The sequence below is a fragment of the Parasteatoda tepidariorum genome, chromosome 10 (assembly GCF_982258835.1).
Source record: "Parasteatoda tepidariorum strain Cologne lab strain chromosome 10, Ptep-v5.0, whole genome shotgun sequence".
NCBI classification, from domain to species: Eukaryota; Metazoa; Arthropoda; class Arachnida; order Araneae; family Theridiidae; genus Parasteatoda; species Parasteatoda tepidariorum.
In genome coordinates, this window is record NC_141764.1 from 103516732 (window position 1) to 103542857 (window position 26126).

A 26126-nucleotide genomic window follows, 5' to 3' on the forward strand; every position below is an offset into this window, starting at 1 on the left:
TTCTCTAGCCCAGTCATGTCAAAGATACGGCCCGCGGGTTCGTATCAATACGGTCCGCAATCGCGATATGTCACAGAATGAAGAATCGTGTTTTTTAGAGCTTTTAGACTTCACTCGATTCCTCTACGGAAGTTTTAAAATGTGCACACTACATTTATAAGTAATTTCAAGGGCAGCGCGTGCCTAGACAAGCGAGAGAGATAGACAGTAACGCCATTTCTTAGCAACAAGCGGAATCTTCGACTGGAACTGCGGATGGCGCTCCTGCCATGGCTGGCAATCATTCGGGTGTTGTAACTAAATTAAAACAGAAAACATCAGGGAATTTTGTGGGATTTCCTTGTATAATTCATCAGAATCATTGGCATCCAAGCATTTAAAAATAGACCATGTCATGCTACCTATAATTAAAATAGTAAATTTTACAAGGAGCAGAGGACTAAATCACCGACAGTTCGGGCAGTTTTTACAAGATTTCGACGAAAATTTTTTGATGTCCCTTATTTCCCTGAAGTTCGTTGGCTCAGTCGAGGAGTAGTTTTAGAAAGATTTTTTGCATTACGTGACCCTATTCAAGCTTTCATGTAAGAAAAAGGCAACCCAATTGATTGCGACAATGACTGGTGGATTGATTGTGTCTTTTTGGTAGATATGAATTAACACTTGACTGATCTGAATGTAAAATTACAGGGTAAATCTGATTGTCACTCAAATGTATTCATGTATTTAAGCCTTTGAAACAAAGTTGAGGCTGTGGGAAAATCAGGTAAAAAATCAAACTTTGGATCATTTCCCTCATTTAAAATCATTTGGCACAGTGAACCAAAAAAAATTGGACCAGTATTCTCAACTTCTGCAAAATCTTATCACGGAATTCAACAATCGTTTTGAAGACTTCCACAAAATGAATGAAACGGAATTCCCAATTTTCAACAATCCATGCTTCACAGGCAATCCATGCTTCACAGGAAGCTTCACAGGCACCAGTTCATTTGCAAATGGAGTTGATAAATCTTCAATCGGACAGTATTTTGAAAGAAAAATTTAAAGAGGTTAACGTTCTTGCATTTTATACACAATATTTCAAGAGTTTGGATAACTACCCGGAATTAAAAAAGCATGCAGCACGCATTCTGAAAACAAGAGAAGTCAGGTATCTGGATTCTCGAGCTCAAAATAATTACCATCTTTTATAACTTTGATATGATTTTTAACAACCGTATATTATATACCATATAATTAGATAAATAAAATGTTATAATAGTTGAGTACATTTTTTTATTTGAATCTGGCCCGCCTACTCATTCTAAATTTAATATATGGCCCTCTGCAGAATTTAGTTTGACACCTCTGCTCTAGCCCATCGTACAGATAATTCTCAGATAATTTTACCTCATCTACAGATAATTTTAATACAGATAATTCTCAGGCACACAACAAATACGGCGTTTGTGTCCTTTCCTATAAACGATGTATTTGTTCTGTGCCTGAGAAGTATCGATATTAAAAAATAGACGATCCTTTAGTTGTTATTTTCGGGATATTTTTTTCAGTGACTGTACATATAAGTACATTAGAGTGTTGTTGTTATCGTTTTAAAATAACAAGCGTAAGCTACATAGCGTTCATAGAAATAAAAATAATTAGTGTTCCGAAAGAAAGAATGTTTGTACACTGCAAATATTCATTATAACATATTATTTCATCAGACAAATCAAGAAAGGAGGAGATAATTTATGTAACCACACAGTGTAGATGTCATAAGGAAGTGCAGACAGATACAGGTCGAGTCAGTCCTGCCAGTAGAAAAGACGTGCCATTTCTATTATGAATATATTATTACAGTTTGATTTAGACTGTTAGTGTTCCTTTTTATTTACGAATTAACATTTATTATATTACACTGGCACTAAATTTAAAATATATTTTCCCGAAATCAATTATAATAAAAATTATCCTACAATTTCTTGTTTTGCGGACCATTTGGCGCCCCTTTGCGAGTAGCGCCCGGGGCATGATGACCCCCCTTGCCCACCCCTCGCTACGCCACTGGGGCGAAGCCTCATTAATATTCGAATTTTCCGAAGTCAAAACAGAATCAGAAAAGTGAGCCTTTCTTTGATCATAAATTAACATAGAATCGCATCTGGGCATTACACTAGCCTTGAAAGGAGACGCTCTGACTGAGTTTTTAAAAGTTTCGGTTTCACTTCCGAAGGGTGAATTTTTCACGCGAGAAATGATTGTATTGACGTTAACTGTTTTTGGGGTAGAGGTATTTTTAACAAATAATTTACCATTAGCAAAATTGATATCCAAACAATTAAGCACATCCATTCCGATTATAAAATCGAATTGCATTTTATCAATAACATAAATATTAGCATTAATCGTAAAATTATCTATACCTATGTTTGTATTAAACCAACCTAATGGGGAAATAGGCTCTTTACTTATTCCCGATAAAATAATATTAGACAATTGGAGGGGAATAGGAGGAAATTTTTGATATAATACATCACTACACATGGTTATTTCACTGCCTGTATCAATAATAGCATTAATTTCACTGTTAAATATTAAATTTTTTTTATCAATACGAGTTGGTAGAATTATATGTACGTTTCTTTCGGTACATTCATGACTGGAATGACCTGATTTATTACAGTTTCTACACTTTTTGATTACTTGATCACATTTTGCACTTATATGCCCATAATTGTGGCAGTTATAGCATTTGATATGAGACATATCTTTATTTTGATTCGGATTATTCAAACCAGGAGAAAAGGAAGAGTTGGGTGTGTTTCGTTTTTGTTGAATTGGAAATGTTTTGGTTTTAAAGATTGAATTCTTATTAGAGGTGTCTACTTTTGTTGTTATTATTCGCGCGTTTTCGTATGTTTCAAGCTTATCAATCAATACACTTAATTCAGTTATTTGGTGTAAATCATCCAATAAATGTTCGCGGATATCTGAAGGTAATTTTCTTCTTACTTGGTCAACGACCATATATTCTTTTAGCTTGTCAAAGTCTGTTATTTTCAAACCGCTAATCCACTCGTCAAAATATTGGTTTAATTGATATGCGAAATCTCGCCAAGAAACATTTACTTCTTTTTTATGGAAAGAAAATTTCTGACGGAATTGTTCAGGGGAAAGTTTAAAGCGTTTCAGAAGCAAAGTTTTAACAAAATTATAGTCTGCAGTTAATTGTTCAGGCTCTTGAGCAATTATTTGAACAATGCTCAGTGGGAGAAGTCCCATTAAATACGTGACGAATTCAGTTTTATTTATATTTATTCTGTTTGCTTGACGCTCAAACAATTGTAAATAGGTACTGATATCGGTTTCGTTGGCATCAAAACTTTTAATTAGTTTATATAAGTCACTTGTTTTTAATGTTTCTGTTGCTGGAATCGGAGTTCCGCTTTGCCGATTTAAATTTTCCGCTTTAAGCTTTTCAAGCTGAATTTCCTGTGCTAATTTTTCTTTTTCGGCCGTCGCTTTTTCCAAGCGTTCCGAAACAATATTTTCTAACACATTTTTCGTAAATATTTCATCATATTTAGCATCGGAAGTAATTAGCTGTGTTATATTGATAATTTTAGGATTAGGGGGAAGTGTTATCTCTAATTCTTCTGCTAGTTTTAACAGATCTTCCTTTCTAGATCTGGACAAGAAGCTCATTATTTTATTTTACTCTATAATTCACACAGAATAATAGTAAAAAAAATATAGTACTCACAGGTTCGTGATTTTCCTTTATCCAATTACAACTCACACTTCTGACACCATTATGTCAGGTATATATGCCGAGTTACTTCAAACTACACCATAATACGATGATGTTGGTTATCATCAACTAATTCAATTAACCATATGATCAATAACAATAACAATAATATTTATTCCTCAATAACAATATGAGTCACATAGACTCTAACCACTTAGGTTCGAACCACACAGGTTTCAGGTTTTACCTAAACACAACCAGTTTCACTTAGAAACTACACATCAACTAACTCTCTTCATTTACATCGAGAAAGTTCCAATACATTCCTGTTCCTGCGAGTATATATATATATATATATATATATATATGTATATATATATATATATATATATATATATATATATATATATATATATATATATATATATTCCATATTGCTGAATCTAGATATATTGCTAAAAGAAAGCAGAAAACAAACTTTCCGAAGTGGGATACAAGTTAAAATTCCTTAAAAAATAGATATACTAATCTAACAGTTAACAAAAATTCATTAGGAAGAAAAAGATATAAAACAGTACTTATAACTTAGATCATGTAAAATAAATAAAAAAATATATATATTTGGTTAAAAAAAATGAAGCAAATTGCGTTTTAGTGCTGCCATTTATGAAAAAAACACTCGAATAAACATGTTCGGAAAATATAAGTAACAAAACTCTTCATAAGAAGAAAAAATTAAAATTTATTAAAAATTAAAATTATACTGTAAAAAAAAAGCTCTAAAATAGGTTATCGTTGTAGAGTTTAAATCGCAGATAAATTAGGAATTAACCATTTATTGGTCAACGTGCGAAATATTTTAGATTCTGTAGTGAATTTTTCTGTCTATATTATATTTGTGTAATTTACTCTTCGACAATAATATTAACATTATTTGATATATTTTACATTCATCTCAGTAAACTGGATGATTAAATTTAAATATTAAGAATATCAGATCAAAACTAACTGGCTGAATAAATTAATCAGAAATCAGCACGTGTAAAATGTCATTGTACGTGTAAAATGTCATTTTAAAAGTCTCAGTTACAGAATTTAGTAAGCGATAGTCAATGACCATGCGGAATTTTTGTAAGTTTGGGTCTTTTACAAAAGGTTTCTTCTTGACAAAAATTACCGAAAAACAATAATTTGAAAATGATGGTTCAATAATGCCTGCTTCCAGCAAATTTTGAATCTCTTTTTCAGCAAATGATTTGGCAATATTAGGAATTGGATACGGTTTAGTTTGAATTGGAAATTGGTGTAATAATTTAAATTCAGGAATAACAGCATTAGTAGAGCCTAGAGTTGCATAAGATTTTGAGAAAACCTCAGCATTATTCATTAAAATTTTGAGCATCTTGTCTGCATCATCCTTATTCAAATGTTTTAAGTTAAAATCACTGGTATTAATTTCTATTTTTCTAAGTTCATGAATCTCTTCTAAACAAATCTAAACAAATTTAATCATCAAATTTAGCAATAAACAAAGCATATATCTATATATATATTTTACTTCACTTATTAAAAATTTTATATGTTTACTATATTTTTAAAAAAAAACAACTTAACATAGCTATTGATTAAAATTGTTCATCAGAATTCCTTAAAATCAAGAATACCAATATTTAAAAACATAGCAGGATAGAGCCAAACTTGCATTTTGTTGCGAGATTGGAAATTTTCAACCCACTCGTCTTCTTTTTGCATCTCGTAACAGCACTTCATATTTCCATAATTTAATTTCAAAGTGTTTAGATGATATAAAAGGGCCTAATGTAAAAATTTTTTTAGATGACATAGTTGTTGCTGCTAATTCTATGGAAGAGATGATAAATTTATTGTTAAAAGTATTTGAAAGACTTGAAAAATTTAACTCAACTTTAGACCCTTCTGAGATAGTTTATTTAGGTTTTAAACTTCATGCCAATGGTTTTTCCCCAGCCTTCTTTTAAGTCTTTACCTATTTCTAAGGTAATTCATATCAATTGATATTGTTGGCCCCATCAGAAACTGTGGATATGTATTCACCATTTTAGATCACTTCTTTAAATTTGTAAAATTGTACCAGTTGAGCAGCTTAACGGCTGAAACTGTCTCTCAACATTTAATTGATTATATTGCTAATAATGGTAGACCTGCTATGGTGTTATCGGATTTGGGAACACAATTCAATTGTGAGGTTTTTCATTGTGTAAATAAAGCACTTGGTATTCATGTGGCCCATACTACTCCCAAAAATCCAAAATGTGATGGTGCGACAGAAAGAATTAATCTGTCTATTAAGACATCCTTAATTACCTTAAATGAAGCAGGTGTGTCATTTAAAAATTCCATACTAATTCATCAAAATTAGTATAATGGTATTGTACATCCATCTACCAATTTTACCCCTAATCTTTTGCATTTTGGAAGATAATTAAGTTTAATTTTTGATACCTTTGACCCTAAAATTCAGCCTCAGCAGTTAGATAAAACCCAATATGTCAAAAGCCTTTTGGATGATTTAAATATTATATATAAACAAACTTTTGGTAATGTGGAAAAACAACAACGACAAAATGAAATTCAGCTTAAGAAAGCAAAACATAGGATGTTTAATGTTAAGGATATTGTTTATTTACATTCTGGAAGTACGTATGAACCTAAATTTTTGGGCCCATTTATTATAACTGAAGTTCATAATGACATCCATGTCTCAATTAAGAGATTAAATTCCCCAGTGCAAGATGCATTTAAAGTTAATATTAGCCGTTTAAGGATTTGTTTACCAAGACTCCCTCATTTAGTTGTATCTGATCAAAATCCTGTTGTGAGCACTGCTCCTTATCATTACTCTTTAAGACTTAGGCAAAGGTAATTTTTCCAGTCTTTCGACTTAGCTTTACCCGTGAATCATTTGTACTACCTCATTTTAAAGTGAGTATGCTGGCATACTTTCTTTCGGTTGAGTAGTTTTTTGTTGGAGGAAATACGATCGGTTTCTTCAGCTGAAAAGATTTTGTGGTGTTTATTTTAATGGTTAAGCTAATGCTTGCCAGATTTTACCTTTTAAATTTAATATATTTATACTAGGTGTATCAGCTATATCAATTTTAATATAGATCATTTTAATATATATATATATATATATATATATATATATATATATATATATATATATATATATATATATATATATATATATATATATATATATATATATATATATATATATATCAATTTTAAGCCTTTTCATTTTAACTCAATTTAGTATGTTGAACTTGTAATAATATAAATTTTATGTCATGTTTATAGATGCTTGCAAAATGTATTTAAAAATTTATCATGTATATGTTTGTTTGAGTAGGTAAGCAGTTCACCACCCAAATTTCTAAGGTATAATATGTTGATATACAATTATCCAATTTCAGTACTTAAGCTGTGTAATGTTATAAAACCATGTGATAATGCATGCCTTTTTTTCCATTTTCTCCTTTTGTATATATGTAAATATGTAATTTATGTACAGCATTATGTTACTTAAAAATGTGTTAAAGATTTGGAGAAAGTATGGTGTTGATGTTTCGCTTTCTGGAAAAAGGGATTTTCTTTTTGGCTCATATTTTCACAAAACAAGGTACAAATTATTGTACAAAAATAAGTAGTTTTATGCAGCTTTCTACAGTATTATGTAAGGCCAAAGTAAGAATAATAATAATAATAATAAAAAAAGCTAAAATTTATGTGACAATTTTAACACAATTATGTAGATTAAGTAACAAATGTATGAACAAATGGATTTGATAATTAATTTTGGTAATTTTGCTGTTATAATATTCTGCATTTAATGATATTTTGCATGTGATATGGAACTCAGGTTTTATGTATAGCCAAGAACTACACATTGTTTGTGTTTGATAATTTTGTTGCTATGTTGCTTTTGTCAACAATACTGCCTTTTGTATTCTTTGTTTTGGCAGGTTCAAAGGATGTTGTTGGCTCCTCGCGGTCCTCACTCACTTTAAGTAATTGGTTTTATCGATCGATTTTATTTTAACATGTCAGGTAAGTTTTTTTTCTCTTCCTAAGGGGGATAGTGTGATGTTGATACATCACACGTGCGTTGTTTTTCTACTCCTCAATAGTATTTTCAGTTTTCGTTTGTTTAACCGCAATAGCCTTTCCCTACATTTAGCTTGACCAACTAATTTTTTCTTATCGATTATCCCCACCCTAACTTTAACCGTATATCAATCACTTTGCTCCTTTCCGCGTACCTCCTTGGCGTCAGTCGAGGAAGCTACCGTGAGAGAGAAGCATTGCTCTCATTTTTTAATAACTTCAAGGCGATGGCCTTCCTGCTCAGCGATTGTCCCCTTTTTTTTACAAGAAACAAGTATGGAGACTCATTTTGTTAAAAAAAATCTAATCGATTAATTTCAAAACTCGACCACATTCCATTTATATAAAGTAAATAAGTCCTGGCACGTGTTCCTGTCGCCAATGATTTGGTGTGATTTCTGCAGCCATGTTGTGCATGCGGCACAACTCAGATGATTTTTTATTTTTTAAGAACTTGAATCCATCTTCCTTCGAAATGAATGTTATCAATTTTGTCTAAGATGTGAGTTTTTCCCCACGAGATCCCGTATGTGTTAACACCACCTGTCCGGAGCCACCTGCATCCAAGAACCCGTGATAAGAAGTAAAAAATAAAGTTTCTTAAAATTTCATAAAGGAGTCTCTTCAATCCTCTCTCTTCAATTCATATCCAGTGTGCACCATTAGACCACACGATCCTGGAGATCCTTCTGGAACGAAGGATCAGGTAAATTCATTTGAACACTGTTTTTAAATATTACGATCATTTTATGTTTTCACATTTATATCATACATTGCCGCCTTAAATGCTTCCTATTATGATGTTAATACTTTAATTTAAAATTGTAAATTATTTATTTTATTCTAAAATTTATTTTGAATCGTTTCAAACAGGTTTTCATTAGTTTAAGCAATATTGAAAATCCATTTAAAAATAAATTTAAAGTGTATAGTATTAATGAGTTCGATCAAAATGATTAACACCATAATTTATAGCTTTATCCGCTAAAAAAAGAAAAAAAACTATGGAATTTTTTAATGTTAAACGATTTTCTTGCCATTTTCGATTTTTTTTAAAAGTATAGTAAATGACAAATGACGTTCTATTTATCAAATGTTTATTGAAAACAGGGAAAAAATGAAAAATCCAAAACTAACCTAAAATTTAAGGTGAAGTACGAAGAGGTTTATGATTTGGATTAGAGGGTTTTGAAGGGTATGAATTAAAGATAGTAAATAATTTTTTGAAAGTTGGAACTTTGGAAATTTATTTTCAAAGCTTTATTTGTTATTGTTCTAAAATTTCAATTGTATAAATATATTGTACTTAATGTTTTTACAGCATTAAAGTTTTTATGATAATCCATCAACGTCAGAATGGTCAGTTTGCAAGGTTTGAAAGATTTTTTCTTCAATGAAGGCAAGTATTTCCCCACATTTTTTTTAAAAAATAAATAATATAATGTTAAGAGTTCTTTTCACTGTGTGCCAAGTGAGCGACTTTTTGTAGCATTCCATCAGTGTGTGAAACATTCAAATGTCGTGAGAAAGATCAACAAAAAATTTAAAAAATAAACGTCTCAATCATTTTGATAGTATGTATTCAAGGATACTAAACTTGATTTCCGAAAGTTTATCTCCCCCCCCCCCCTCCGGCAGAGGTTATCTTCTATTTTAGACTTCCATTCTCCAGAAAAAGCACATTTGTCAATCAATAAAGGAACTCCCAAAGAGATGACTCAAGTTCGAATCCCAGCGACGGCTGATGAATGCAAATTCTATTTCCGGCCCTCTCATATCAAGTGATAGATAGGTTCGAATTCTATTGTCTTGGGCTAACCGCAAGAGGTTCTCATAGTTTCCTACAATTGTGGGTTAGTTAAATCAAAATCTCCAGTGCGAAGTCAAGTATGTTCCCAAGTGCTTGGTTCGAGAGTTACCTCGTCTTGTATGTTGGGTTCTACACAAGGCCACGGAGTCGAACGTTGAAAGACGTAAGCCATGCAATGGGTCGGCTATTCAAAGTTGGTATTTCGTTTGTAATAAGATAGTTTATTATGAAAAGCAACCCTATATTAGGATGCTAAATTGACAGATACATTTCAAAATTATTTTGACTTAACTTATGTAAAATAAATAAATAAATAACTTATAGAATTTTTCAATGTAAGCAATTAATGTTTGAAAACAGAAAATTTTTAAGTCCCTTAATTTTAAAATGCAAAAAACTAATGAAAAGGATGTGAAAATGAAAAGTAAGTATAATAACAAAGTAGATAAAAATAGATGTACTATTCCAGAATTAAAGGAAAAATTTAGGTTGAATCAATGAGCAGCCCATTTTCGGCTGATCTGCGTTGGAAAAACACAACTTGTAACTGAAACAAAACTATAGATCAGGAACTGTTTACTTTTTAAATTTTATTCTGCCCAATTTGAAGCTCAGCTTGTTTAAGCTTTCCGTTGCCAATGCGAGAAAAGAAATTTCATCGATTTTGTGACACTATATTATTAAGTGAATAATTCTAAGAAACTGAAGCAGATAGATGTATAACTTGATAATATAAGAACTTTATTTGCTTAGTAAATATATGAAGGATAAATACATTAAAAACACAACTTTTTTAAAATTCGATTTCTCAGGAACTATTCGACCGATTTCACTAAATTTTGTCATATACTATAACATTCTTTAAAATGATGTGTAAAAAATTGCATAGATTACATTTCAAAAGTTTTAATTCACTATTATTAAAGTAATATTTATTGAAAGTTACTTTTCGCAGGGAGTTATCATTGGATATATTAATTTATAATTGAATACAAGAAACTTTCAACTCGCTTAAGCATTTCTCGAGTTATGACAAAATAAGCAAATATTGAAATTAAGGGGTTCAAACTTGCACTCCTTATTTCCCACATTCTGGATCAGATATCCGAATGTTTATTTATCGAAAGTAACTTTTTGTGCCCGATTTCGTAACTTGAAATATCATTTGCAATTAATTAATTAGCATATAAAGATCACCCCCTTTCGAACCATCACGACAGAGTCCTAGGACGTGAATATCCCATCATTAGACCAAAAGTTATTTTTTAATTCATTGTCTGTATCAGTGAGTGTAATAACAGTCTTTTTTATTTAACGCTATAGATCCAGATAACCTTGAAAGGATTGGGAGCTTCTACACTATAATATCCATAGTGTGTGGCTATGTGGTATTCGTGACATACGTGGGTCCCCGACTCATGAGAGGCCGGAAGCCATTCAAACTGAACAAGATATTGATCACATACAATGCATGCATCGTTCTAATAAATGCTTTCATCACATACAAAGTAAGCAGGAATTTACTAGAATTCGAGAGATTCACGTAGTATCGCGAACATGGGAATTCCAAAAACTTGCGAAGTACTTACATAGAGTACTATACTATAAAATAGCGACAATACTATTGTTACTTTTGATTGAAGGTCCCACTACGAACTTCCAAAAATGAATCATTGAAAGGTATCACTTACCTTGCTATGTTCTATATGTATAAGCAGTACGACCAACCTTTTCTATATATAGGTCCGGGGTTGGCGTCAATATACCTAATGGTAAATATCTAATGACGACAGCTAATTTGAATAACAATAGAACATTTTATTGTTCTAATTAACAAATCATGACGATGAAAATGAAATATGAATGAAATGTCTACAAGTTCAGTGATGATGAGAAAGTTCGACTTCCTTGCCTGAGTACATATACATATCTGCCTCAGCGTAGGCAATTACGGTTACAGTTCGACAGCATAAGGAGTTACGGTTGCAGTTCGTAACAACTATATAGTCTGTTCAACGAGAACTTATAGTAGAAGTAAACATAAGGGTTGATGTTTGTTCGCCAACGTTTACCACTTCAACGGTTTCTTCGCTGAATTGGCAATTTCGTTTGATCGACAGAGCTTTCGCTTTTATAGAAAAACGAAAACGATGTTCGGTTTTTGATACCTTTAAATTCGATAAGAAAGTGCAAAATTAAAATATTTACATGAAAATACGTTTTCAACTGTTTCAGTAAACACATAATTTTATTTTGAGAATAGTTTTAATGTATTTTTTTAAAAGTTTAAACTAAATTAGTTTTTATATATTTTGCATAAATATCTATAAAAAATATAACTTTTATAATTCCATTGTAAATGTCGTACGGAATTGAAAAAATATGTTAAAAAAATACTCTTTATTTTCATAATTACAATTTTTTTTAAATTTATTAAAAATTAAATAATATTTAAAATAGTTTTATGTTTCCCCGATTGATTTAAAAATATATTTGAAAGAACTGCATTTTTTTTGTATTTTTAAACTATATCTTTATTTTTCTAAGGGAAGTATTAAGAAAATAATTACACTAAAAGAAACTTGGAATTTTTTGGAAATTTGAAACTTGGAAATGTCTCACAAAATCTTTTGTTAAGAAAAATATAACCACTTAACCTATAAAAAAAAGCAGTCTGTAAACCTCGAATTCAATAGGTTTTTGAAAATAGAATGAAGTGTCAAAACTATTTAATTTTACGTAACATTTAAATTTGAATGAAAAGAACAAAATTTTAAGAATTACCGTATTAACGATGAATTAATCATGGATAATAACGATTAATTATATCATTAAAAAGTAAAAATTTTATTTATTTCAAATTGCAGAGGTGAATTGACATGTTAAAAAGTGAAAACACAGGAACAAAACAAGAAAGCAAAAAGTCATTTCCTCAGGAGCGCTCCTGCTTCTCAATATCGCTCGGTAGACGACCCACGGAGGGCCCTACAGCACAGGATGGGGTGGCCATCCAAAACAGCTTGGCTCTTGCACAGAGAACAATAGGGATCAGGTGCCAGGAAGCAGGTGCGCGGCTAGGCAGTCATGTCTGGTATATAGTCGAAATTGAGCCACCGCTTTGTGGCGAGGCCAGTCTGGAATGGTGTTCTGTCGAAGATCTCTCCACACTTTGGTTTTTACCCTTTCTGATAATTGGTGATGGAAATTCTTGTGCCTCTCTTTGCCAAAGCATCAACCTTCTCATTATCACAGTGCCCGGGAATCCATTGTAGCACTACAGTTTTACCAAATTGGTACAGTTTACGCATCGCATCCTGACATTTTAGAACGTCGCAAGTGGAAGGGTAGTGCATAGATTCAATCGAGCAAAGTCAACACCTCCTAGAAAAGAGCAGGTCTCAGCACGGGTCACCATAAATATCCTTTACTAGTCCAAAGGTAATGACATATTTCGTATTTTCAACCACTGCTCAGCTTTGTACCCCGAACGTAATGACGTCTTTCTTATTTTTCATCTACTGGGCAGTTAACTTCGTCACATTGAACTACTAAATTGATCCATGCTGAGGCCTTCCTACTTCTAGGAGGTGTTGGCAAAGCGCTGCCTTCGTATCTGAAAGGATAACTACATTTGAAAAAGACTCAATAAAACAAAAAAGTTGTTCGAGAGCAATACGGATAGCAACATACAAAAGATACCAAGCATCCAGCATTTGGTTCCACAAGCACCAGCATTTGGTTGATCCGGATCTCAGCCACAGCGGTTTTAAAAAGTAAAAATGAAACTAGGTACTTATCTCAGGATTCACTCTCAGAACTTGTAGAATCCTCGTCGTTGGAATTGATATTTATTACTAGAGAATTAACAGTGTTTTCGATGGCTTCGTCCAAATCCCACATCTCTTTTTCGATTTTCTGAGTATGCTCAATGCAATTTTTCCACTTTTCAACTCCAATTTCATTTAAACTTCTCATGCACAATCCTTCTACTTCCAATAACTTGAAAGTTTTGTTTTCTTTGGCCAATGAATCTTTCATTTGGGCCCAAATCAGCTCAATTGGATTCAATTCAGTGTGATAGGGATGAAGCCTTAAAATCATTAGATTATTGGGTCTAGCAGGTTCATCCACCGCGAATTTGTCAAATCTGTGCTTATGAGCCTTCACTATTTCCAGTTGTTCTGTTTTTAGCATACCTTCTTCATGACTAACAATGTTTTTAGATTTTAGCCTGTCTTTAATTACTTGCTTCATCGATGATGTGTTAGGAATTTTTATTCTTTACGAAAGTGATATGGTGCATTGTCCATCACAATGACAAAGTTCAGCTCAAGAGAGGGTGGAATTTTCTCGAACCATTCTTCGAAACAAGCTACATTCATATTCTTAAGGCAATCCTTGTTTTTGTTCGATTTAAAAAGTAGAAGTCCTTCTTTTAAAAAGCCTGCATCGTCCAGTAGTCCAGATGAACCCCCAGATGTCCATAAGAGACCACATGGGGGTCCACGCAGACGTGAAAAGAAAACATGAGTTCACAAATTGTAAGTGGGGGTCCACGAAAAATTTTCTGGTTTTCATAATAAAGAGCAAAAATTTTGACTTGAATTTATCTATCAACGTAGGCAGGTAGCATCATTCACTAGGTAGATAATCAAAAATATTCGAGTCTCAGTTCAAACACAGAATTGATTAGAACTAAATATAATAGTACAAGTGTACACCACATGTCGAGACTTGCAAAGCGCAGCCCGTGTGCCCGCTCGTCCGGGATGCTTGTTTAGACCTGCAAAGGGATGAAGTACAACTTACGCTGTGCTTGCAATCTACATTAGTATGAATACGAATGCCAAGAGCAAAACGTTACTTATTTGTTTCCGGGATTTTGAACATAAAAGTGTGACAACCTCCATTTGACGACCTTCATCCCAACTTGCACAAACCTCCATTTGACGTACTCAAAAGAATTCCTTTAAATAAAAACACTGTACAAAGACGTATTGATGAAATGAGCTCTGATATAGAAAGCCTCTTGTGTCATTATCTGCAAACCACTCATTTTTCTATTCAATTGGACGAGTCTAATGAAGCATTATTATTGGCATATGTTCGATTTGTTATGGACGAAGAAATCCATGAAGAGCTGCTATTCGCAAAAACTTTGAAGTCGGACACTAAAGGCGAATCGATATTTAATGCCCTGGAGTGATTTTTTTACAGGAAAATCTATTCCATTTACAAACGTTATTTCGGTGGCAGCAGATGGAGATCCTGCCATGTTCGGGAGATATCGTGGGTTTTAAAAGAATAATACCAGGACTAATTGCAATTCCCTGTGTCATCCACCGACAACACCTTGTAGCGAAAAATTTGAGAGATAGATTGCACCAATCCCTTCAATTTGTGATTAACGTAGTTAATAAAATAAGAAGCAATGATTTGAATACCCGTTTATTTGCACTATTGTGCGATGAAAATGATGAAGATTTCCAACGACTGCTCTTAATACACTAGTTGTCGAAAGGTGCATGCTTATCTAGATTTTACTCACTTTTCGAATCAGCGATAGAGTGTCTGGAAACTAAAGCACCAGATTTAAAAGAAAATCTGATCAAATATAAAACGGACATTCGTACTTAACAGATTTGTTCATAAAATTCAATGACGTTAACGGCACGAATTTTCCCAGTTTCTGCACTTGTCACAGATAGAATGTCTTGATGAGGATATTCAGACATACACTCATTATTTAAATACCTTGCATGATGTCTTCAAAAATAGATTTGAAGATATTCTGACGAAGGAAATACCACCATGGATCATAACCCCATTTGATGAAACGGAAGAGGCGAATGTGGTATTACAAGAGGAGCTACTTGAGCTCAGCACCAACGAGGAACTAAAGGTACAATTTAAGAAAGGCTATCAAACATTTTGGCTGAGGGCAGAAATCCCCGAAAAATATTCTGGGCTGTGGGAAATTGCGAGAAAATTTTTGATAGCGTTTCCCTCGTCATATCTTATCGAAAGAAGTTTTAGTGCCGTTACCAACCGTTTCATCAAAAGTATGACTATTTTTTATTGTTGATTTACATTTCAGAGTTCATTGTTGATTTTTTGTCAATTGTTGATTGTTTGTAATAATAAATGTTTATAATTTTGTATAACCACAAGTACTATTTTAATAAATAGGACACAAGAAAATGTGCTACTTTTTTTTCTTCTTAACACCCTCAATTTAGGGTGTTATTTTTTAGGATTTGGGGAATACAGTAAAAATGTAGCAGCAGGGGGTCTACCGAAAATAGTAAAACTTTGAAAGTGGTCCACGAGAAAAAAAAATTTGGGAACCTCTGCTGTAGACAGACCAGATAAATGCGCTTGATTTGACGAGATAATGGACGTATCATTAAACACTTTGTCTTGCGTATCTCCAGCATTCAACCATGTCTCATACATGTAATAAATTTTTCTTCCTTCTGGTCTCATTCTGTTAATTGTTCTTAAATATCTTCTCCTCCACAAAATTATTTCATCTTTTTCAATGAGTGAGTCGGTTTTGATAGTTGAAGCCTATTTTTTTAAACAGGGAATAAAATGTCGTTCTTTTAAAGTTTGGTAAATCAGAATCATCGTTCATAGCTTTGAGAACTTTGCTCATTGTCGGAATTTCGTTACGGCGGAAAAAATCATGAACTTTTCTTCTTACAGCATTTTTTTTCGAAATCGTCAATGTCATCCAAAAAAGTTTTACAAGATTTAGTCCTCTTCGGTATACCATTCCTTTTATATTCTGTAATAATTCTGTAAACAGAAGCTGTGCTAACTCCCGATGCAGAAGCCACATGGTCAGCCACATCAATGATTGCAACATCTGGTTTTGAATGCACTTCTGTTATATAGATGTTCAATATTATTTCCTTCTCATCTTTACTTATGTAAGATTTCTTCTACCGTTTTTTTAGAGGACTTAAATCCATCACTTTATTTTCTATATTGCTCATGAAACACCTGCAAAAAGACACCACGGCGAAACAAACAATCTTCTAAGAAATAAGAGTGTTTGCTTGACTTATAGGCGCTATTTGTCATTATTCTGGCGCCAAGCAGACAATGGTATTGTGCCAAATAGCAAACCGCTTTGTGTACTTTTATTATCAGTTCTCGTTGAACAGACTAAGTCACAATTTGATGTGAAAAGGTAACATTCGTATAAAATGTAATACTTATTACTATAGTGTCATAAGACCTTGAATACTATTTTAAAAAACTGAGAAAGTTGCCACAATTTTCATTTGAGTACTTTAATTTGAATAATATGAATTCTCGTGGAACGAATTATAACAGACGATTTCTTTTTCACGCACTCTCTATTAGATTCAGTGAAAGTACGTTTTTTGTGCTTAATTTTCAGTAACAAATTTCTAAAGGGTTGTCTTATGTCAAGAAAATTGAATTTTAGTCAGTGAAAATCCTATCATTAGTTTAAAAGTAATTCATCAGGATTTAGCTTTATTTTTGTCACTATATTTGATTTGATAAACTGAATCTCAAATTTTCGTCCGAAATTACTAATTTCAAAAAACTGAATCGGAAAAATGAACTTGAAAATTTCATTAGCTTCAATAAACTTTTAAGGTTAAAAAAAATTCTCATTTTTCGAGCCCTCAAAAATCGGACATTTTCAAAACTCTCCAGATGTGAATGACGAATGCAAAACAGATTTAAAGAGAAAGAAAGAAAACGCACAGTTGCCAATCGAAAAACAAAACATGAAAAAACCGTGACTGGCTTATCTACCTCGTTTGGCTGCCGTGGTATCCTTAACCTAGGGTAAACTAACCAGTGAATAAGGAACACTTAAGCTTAGCTTGCTTTTAAAGAAATCATAAAAATTTGTGATTTTTGCTAAATGGCAGAGCCGACATATTTGTTATTAACTGCCGAATTATGTAAAAAAAAATTAGAGCACTTACATAATATTGTTTTAAGCTTTTGGTGGTTCATATAATAAGTAGTAAGATGATCAACTAAAGCAGAGGTTCCCAAACTTTTTTTTCTCGTGAACCACTTTCAAAGTTTTATTATTTTCGGTAGACCCCCTGCTGCTACATTTCTACTGTATTCACAAAACTCCTAAAAAATATCACCCTAAATTGGGGATGTTAAGAAGAAGAAAAAAGTAGCACATTTTCTTGTGTCCTATTTATTAAAATAATACTTGCGGTTATACAAAATTATAAACATTTATTATTACAAACAATCAACAATTGACAAAAAATCAACAATGAACTCTGAAATGTAAATCAACAATAAAAATAGTCATACTTTTAATGAGACAGATGTACTTGATGAATTGACAGCAAATTATCAATATTTGGCTTTTGTTTTGTAAGAAGTTATCTCAAATCTCCCCATTCTGTGATGTTCAATCTGCTCCCTTTTTTTTGTTAACACGTTGGTAACAGTACTAAAACTTCTTTCGACAAGATATGACGAGGGAAGCGCTATCAAAAATTTTCTCGCAATTTCTCACTGCCCAGGATATTTTTTGGGGATTTTTGCCTGCAGCCAAAATGTTTGATAGCCTTTTTTAAATTTCACCTTCAGTTCCTCGTTAGTGCTGAGCTCAAGTAAAACCACATTCGCCTCTTCTGTTTCATCAAATGGGGTTATGATCCATGGTGGTATTTCCATCGTCAGAATATCTTCAAATCTATTTTTGAAGTCATCATGCAGAGTATTTAAATGCGAGCGGGGGCACGGGCGGCACTTTGCAAGTCTCGACATGTGGTGTACACTTGTACTATTATCTATTGTTCTATTCAATTCTGTGTTTGAACTGATTCTCGAATCTAGTGAATGATGGCCTACTTTGATAGGTAACTCCAAGGCAAAATTTTTGTTCTTTATTATGAAAACCAGAAAATTTTTCGTGGACCCCCACTTACAACTTGTGAACCCCTGTTCTCTTTTCAAGTCTAAGTGGACCCCCTGTTGTCTCTTATGGACCCCTGGGGGTCCACCTGGACCACTTTGGGAACCTATGAACTAAAGGAACAGTTCTTACCAGTGAATGAAAACTAAATTTTCCAGTGAATGAACACTTAATTTTGAGAATTTTGATGCTTTTTAGGAATCCATTGGCCATACAAATGCCTAAAAACAATTATTTTTTCTTGGAATTATAACATCTAACCTCAGTTAACGTGGAAAATTTTGCTTTTTTTTCAGTCATGAAATGGAAAGTAAAATGGGGTTGAATAACAGAATAAAAATTAATTTTGTTTCTTACACTTTAATAGTCGAGTCTAAATCATGAATACTTATTCATTGTGTAATCCGATGATATTTTATTACAATTATTTTATTACAATTATTTTATCGCGTTTTTTAAAAAAATTCTTTTTTCCCATATTTTTTTAAACTTTTTTTTAAACTTGTTAAGTATTTTTTTCTTCTCTTCATCCTATTTTCGTGTTTTAATTTTTTTCCAGCTCTTTCAGTCTTATTAAATTTTCGTCCTTTTTCTGAAGTTAATGCAAAAGACAATTTATTTCTTTTTATTTTGATTTGATCTTCCTTTTTTATGCTTATATTTGGCCAATGTAAATGTATTTTTGAATTTTCTTGATTTTTCAGTACTATTTCTTGAATTTCTCACTGGATAATTGATGGGAAAAAGGTGTTTTGAATTTTGAGTAAAATCCATCTGTCATTCACTTATATCTAGTGGGTCTTCAGCACTACTTACCATTTTCCGACTTTGATTACTAATAGAATAAATTGTTTTTGTAACTAACGATACCTCAACAGGACTTATGTTAAAATCAGTTTTTAAGATACATTCATTATCAATGTAAGTTGTTTCAGCTTCGGTGTCAAAGTCTGACTTAACCAAATGTTCTTTTTGCATTAAATTCTTCCATATTTAGAAAAGCAAAGGCAATTGGATATTTAGGAGATTAGACTCTTCTGTCAATGTTCCTTTAAAAATTTGCGACATATCTTGTGATATTTCATTCTCAAGCTTCCGAAGAAATAATGAATCGTTACTCGAAGTTCTCGTTTATCGAAATATGTGTTTTGTTGATAAGCTTTCTTACTCATTAGCTCATTGTGTCTGTCTTGCATGAATTTGTTAAAGTCAACGTTTTCAACATCAAAATGGAAAAATGCCACATTTTATAAAAACATTTTAACTTCATCAGTTGATGCCCCAAAAGCCTATTAAAAATGGGTGCAAAATTACCTCTTCATATTGTTTTACAACTCCTTTTTTTCAAGATCTAGCGGAAATTTCATTTAAGTTTTCAAAGCTCGAAATACGTCTACATCACAAGACGGGAACACACTAGTAGAATTAGGTAGAAAGCTAAACCGGAGAATTTGTTTTGATAAATAAAACTTGCTCAGTTTCAAATTGATGTGAGATTGATACCCATCCAGAAGAAGCAAAATAGGGAATTTGATGGCATTTTCAATTTGCCAATGGGTAGAATGAAGCATTTGCAATATATTCGTAAAATGTTGTCATCGTTTCACTTCATTAATCCCTTTTCCCAATGAAATATATAGCAGGAACTGATTCTTTAGTACCTCGTGGAATTCTTCAGTAAGAAAAAACTACCAATGGAGGTCATTTTTTCCACTAGCTGAAATGTTGGCCCAGACTGTTATTCTTTCTTTTCATTCCTAGGAACTATAGAATGTAAATCCTTATAACTTTGGGGGCAAAAGATTTTTCCCGTTTAAGGGCAGTACTCATTTCCTGTTTCGTTTGCATTGTAGATGCGATCACATTCTGAAAGGATGGCAAGGCTACTTCCCTCCTTAAGATTCTTATTAGGTTCTTTAAACCACTCTCGAATATTATTCTCAGTTTAAGAAAGGAGTTTTGCCTTTTGAAATTATCTTCGCATTGCCCTGAGTTATCAGTGGATGTTGACTTAAAAAAAGCTTCACCCATTTTTCACCTGGATGGCTGTCTTTAAATGGATGTTTCTTACCCGTTTCCGTCATGACGTTAAAGACTGCATTAGGATAATAATTTAGCTAATTATTAGTACAATTGGCCAGCAAAGAAATGTTTTATTTAGGCTTTGATTATTATATTTCAGTTTTTGATTAGTAAACATAGTTTATTAAGGTGTCTAAGGTATGATGGAACTAACCACTCCATTTATAAAGATAAATTATGATTATAATTCTTTCCATAAATTTAGCAATTAAATTAACATTTTGAAATGAAATTATTTTAGGAATTATTCATGCAACATTTAACAGAATTTTAGGTGTCTTCTATATCGCAGAACTACTAATTAGCTTAGAGCCATGTAAAATCATATTTTACACCTACTGTTCATTCATTCTATTCCCAGTTAAGGAACAGGCATGTTCCTTCACTGGTTAGAAGTTGTTTTTTGTATTTTTAACATAATTTTGATGTGTAATATGACTAAAGGTACAAGAAAATTAAATTTTTTCTTTAATTTTCATTTACTTGGAAAAATCCTAGTAAAGGAACACTTGTTCATTCATTGGTTTTTCATCGTTTGGTAATCCAGTGAATAAACACCCCCTAATCCCAGTACTGGCTTAGTGCTATGATGTTTAAAATTAATAAAACGTAACTTTAATAACCCTATTTCGAATTCTTTTTTTCACAGTGAGAAAAATAGAACTATTATATGCAATTAATTTCACTTTAAACGAATAACTACAAACAGACCTTATAATTTTGTCACAGAAACAATGTGCTGAACAGATATTTACAAATTCAAAAATTTTTCAATGAGAAAACTAAATGATCAGGCAACCCAATGCATTGTTACATGACTTCCTATTCTTAGGTAGTAAGCTACTGTTACCAATCAATCTAAGTAAAAAGGTTTAAAATCTTAATTTAAAAAAATATTTATCAAGTGTTCATTCACTGGGTTGTTTTCCTTCATTGGTTGGTTTACCCTACAGCGATTTTTTGTTTTCATTATTCATTCATTGCTTCAGCTTTAATTTATTTGTCGTTTTTTTCAATTAACAACGCTTCCTTTCATTTTTCAAATCTTTTTCTTCCAAGTTTATTTACGTCTAGTGAGTTTTGAGAGCGGGTGCCTGCTCTTAAGCGCTCCAAACATATCATTTTATTTTTAACTTACTAAATTTTAAAGTGAAGGGAGTTGTTCTAATTGAATTTTTGTTTATTGAATTAATTCGGTTAATTTGTTTTCAGATTGGAACACACACTTACCCTCGCCTCTACATGATGTGCTGGTCTAGAGATTCTTATGATATTGATTATCACATAAAGGTAATTGGGTTAACATTCAAATATTTTTTATAAATTATCGAAAGACAGAAAATGAGTGAGAAATGTATTTTCTTCCGGTTCAAAGAATTCTTTTTTGAACTACAGTCGAGCCCCGGTTTAGCGAACCCCTATTTACCGAATTTCATTATTTAACGAATTTCATGAAGTGATTGAAGTATGGGAAACAATGCGATTCTAACAGAGTGGATCGATGATAATGAATCTCTAGTGAGAATTGTTGCTTTTTCTGATGCTTTTGCACGGATTGGAAACAGAGAAAACTTACCTAATGCATCAAGAGTATTTTCTTCTCTTCATGATGCCGAAAAAGGACTTTTTAAAGTAAGAAATCAAGCAAATAAGCAAACTTTATTCACGAAATACTTTAAAAATTCAAATGAATCAGGGCGTAATCATTCGTAGTACTTTAAGTTCCTGAATAAAAAGTGTAAGATTTGCTTATTAGAGATCGAATATTTCATAAGATGAGTCAAATTTTATTTTTAATTTTGCCGTCCGATATTACGAATTATCCCTGATTTAGCGAATAGTATTTTCGGTCCTTATGAATTCGTTAAATCAGAGTCCGACTCTATTTCAAAGATAAAACATTTTTGATAGCTACCCTTTCTGTATTGTCAACTGAAGAAAGTTCTTTTAAAAAATAATTATTATTTTTTGGGTCCATTTTGTCACGTCAAGTAAAAACTTCTGAAGTAACAGTATCGATATTTATTTTGATAACCCTTTCGAAACAAGTTTCTATATATCTGGCAAGATGAACAAATTGCCCATTCACTGCGTAATTAGGGTAGAACAGGGGTTGCCAAACTTTTTTTATTATCGACCCCTACATAATTTTTCGAAATCTCTATCGACCCCATAAAAGTAATTTTCTGTTAATTAAAATAAAACACTATTAGATACTGTGTTTGTACATTTATTTTATGATTTTGAACATTTATTAAGTTCATTAGTAGTTCATAGTGTAACAATAGTTTTATGAAAAATATACTAATGTTGAAATATAAATACCTTAATATTTATGAAATAATAAGTAATTATAAGTAAGTAGAAATAATAAGTAAAGTAACTACGGATTTATTGCTTCTTAATCAATTACATGGGGGTGCCTGGTGTTTTTTTTTCTTCTGCTAAGTTCGCTATATTAGGTTCAAAATTGGTCAATTTTAATCTTAAATTCCCTCGAAACTCAACATTTAATTTATTTCTGTACGTAGTTAAGATTGAATTTACGTGACTGAAACCGGCTTCAACCATATAGGAACGTGGAAATGCTAGCATAAATAGCTGAGCTATTTCGTAAAGTCTTACATATTTTTGTTTAGTCTTACATATTTTTATGTTTATATTTGTCCAAAATTTGCTTATTGTTTAATTTTTAAAAAGCGTCTTTGCTTCAAATCCCCATAATAATTCAGCAAGCTCATCTTGCAGGTTGATGTCCACGTTTTCAGTTTGAGCAGAAAATGGCACAATAATCCAATCAGGGATGTCAATGTTTTCCAAATCAACAAAACACAGTTTAAAATCGTCGCTCAATTTTTGAAGATTACCTGTATATATTTCCAAGTCTTCTTCTTTTATTTCTAATTGTCACATATCTGAAAAATACTGATAATCCTTCGACCAATCGACCTTTCCGGTTCGGATCGACCCTTTCTGTTCGGATCGACCCCCATTCGACCCCCTGGCTCAGATCGACCCCCGCTTATGTTAAATAGATCCCTGGGGGTCTATATAGACCACTTTGGCGACCTCTGGGGTAGAATCTTGTTTACTATGAATCGATCCAATAAAGTACGGAGCCGAGTAATATTGTTTTGAGACGTTCTTTCGATCAGATAACGGTGTTCTGACGAATAATACAAAATTAACGAGAAAGTTTAATATATGAATTAGTAAAAGTACAACACTGCATTAATAAGTATAAATAAGTATTAATATTGAAATAAGGAAAATAACGTATAAGAGTAAAAATAATATATTAAATGCAAATTCTTAGGTGCAGCAAGGCTGATAAAAAGAAAATAGTTAGTACAGTGGCCCTCAGATCACTAAAAACAAATTCCAAAAAAGTCACTGAAAAATGAAATAAAAAACTGAATCACAGCTGTGATGAAGGCGGTTACTTAAAAACAGTATATTTGGATCTCTCAGGATTTTAATCTTAAGATTAAGGGTGCCCCAAAATTTAAATAGTTGTTACAAATTAATAGTTGAAACAAATTAATTATTTAGAGCTTTCAAAAAAAAAAAAAAGAAAATGGGCATCTGATCGTTCACTGCTAGTTAAAATGCAGCATGAGAGTTGAAATCAAAGCATTTTCATTGTTGGAGAACCGTGAAACAATCCTTGCATGTGAAAGCATGTACTCTTTGGTTTCGGTGACTCTTTAAATCACGATATTTAACACCTTTTGATGTCATTCAATGGGAAGTAAAAAGTGTAAGTCAGCGAGCCACTCTATTGAAATAGGAGAAGATTCAAGGCTGTTTTATCAACAAATTCAGCAACATTTAAACAAAAAAAAATTGCAAAATTTCAATAAAAGAGTGAGCAACAAAGTCGCGGAGGTCATTTGCTCGATTCCATACATACACCTATTCTATGTTTTCTCATGTTTCAGTAAAAGAAGAAATAATCTGTAATTGAAACGAAAAATATTTTCTATTTAATTCAAATCATGCATAAATTTTGAGATACCCTTTGTAAGCTAAGTGATGTGATCGGTATATTTACCGCTGTGTTTGGTTAAATACTTTTTAAAATATTTTTCGCTAATATAAAGGTAATATCTAAATTTCATTAAATAATGCATGTTTAAAAAATTCCTTTTTATTTTCAGTACATATTCAAGTATGCTTGGTGGTTCTATCTTAGTAAATACGCTGATCTTCTTGATACGGTCAGTATTTTTTAATCATGTTTCTACTCTTTTACCCTAACATATGACGCACTGTGGTGTAATACTTGTCCAAATAGGTTGCTAAAAAACTCTAAAACATATGTGTTATTTCAAAATAATACCAAATTGAGCTTTTATACATACTTAATAAAGTGTAATTAAATCTTACCTCCAATATATGAGAAACTTCACTCGAAGTTCGGATAAATTTACTCTATTCTTGGATTATTTTCGCCAATTTTGATGTACGTTCGGGAAACGTCAGATGAACTATATTCATGGTTTACAATCGAATTAGAGAAGATTTCAGTTTGATTTTGTCTCGTATGATACTGATTATTTCACAGGAACAAGTAAGTAAACTGTTATAAAAAATAAATGCATTTCTTTCGTTATATATGAACGACAATTATGCTCACATAGAAAAGGTTTTCGAAAAACTGACTGTAAACTGTATTCAATAATTTTATAACATTTAATTTTTGTCCCCTTCGGCTTTGTTAAACATAGTTCGAATTCATATTAATATTCTCTCTATGCTGTGTGTATCTTTGATTAGCAAATTAATTTTATTTTAACAAAAATTATATATTTGCATCCAGAATTAATGATTCTTGTTTTATAGCGTATCGTAAACATAAATGTTATTTCTATCATATCTTATTGTAGTCATACATTTTGGTGATAATGTGTAACAAAAACGGTTACTTTTCATCAAGTAGAACATTCTTAGAGTTTCACTACTCCTATCCTTCCTTCTTAGTGTAGTGGAAAGCCACTGAGTAGTGACCGCCCGTTTTGCCTTTGAAATACACTCTTTTTTACATTGTCCCATTTTAAAGAGCTTTTATTGTTCTGAAGTATTTGCAACTTTCGAATATGTACTTGTGTGATATTATTCGCCTCTATTATTCAAAAATTTAGCATAAATGTGTTTAATTCCGTACACTGATTCAAGTATGAAGTTCTGATTGTACTGAAAAATTACAAAAATAAATTTTATGAATAGAGCAACATTTTGAGGTTTGGATAAAAAGAAACCTAACTTTAATAAAAACAAATGTACTCGCAAAGGAGTCGTTAAAAATATTGCTTATGCACCTAAAAGGATGGGAGATCTGCATAATATTAAATTAAATCATAAAAATATTATAATAGTTTTTTTAGTTTTTGGTTCTGAGACTTTTTTAGAGATTT

At 32.0% G+C, this 26126-nt stretch overlaps 1 protein-coding gene across 1 annotated transcript in view; it reads left to right on the forward strand.

Moving 5' to 3' along the window:
• LOC147803186 (very long chain fatty acid elongase 4-like) overlaps nt 1-26126 on the forward strand; it is a 51540-nt gene that overhangs the window by 13251 nt on the left and 12163 nt on the right. The window contains exons 2-5 of the mRNA XM_087153556.1: nt 9204-9281; nt 11016-11200; nt 21922-21999; nt 24870-24929. Coding sequence (XP_087009682.1) covers nt 9239-9281; nt 11016-11200; nt 21922-21999; nt 24870-24929 — 366 coding nt within the window. The 5' untranslated portion in view covers nt 9204-9238. The remainder of the gene's footprint in view (nt 1-9203; nt 9282-11015; nt 11201-21921; nt 22000-24869; nt 24930-26126) is intronic.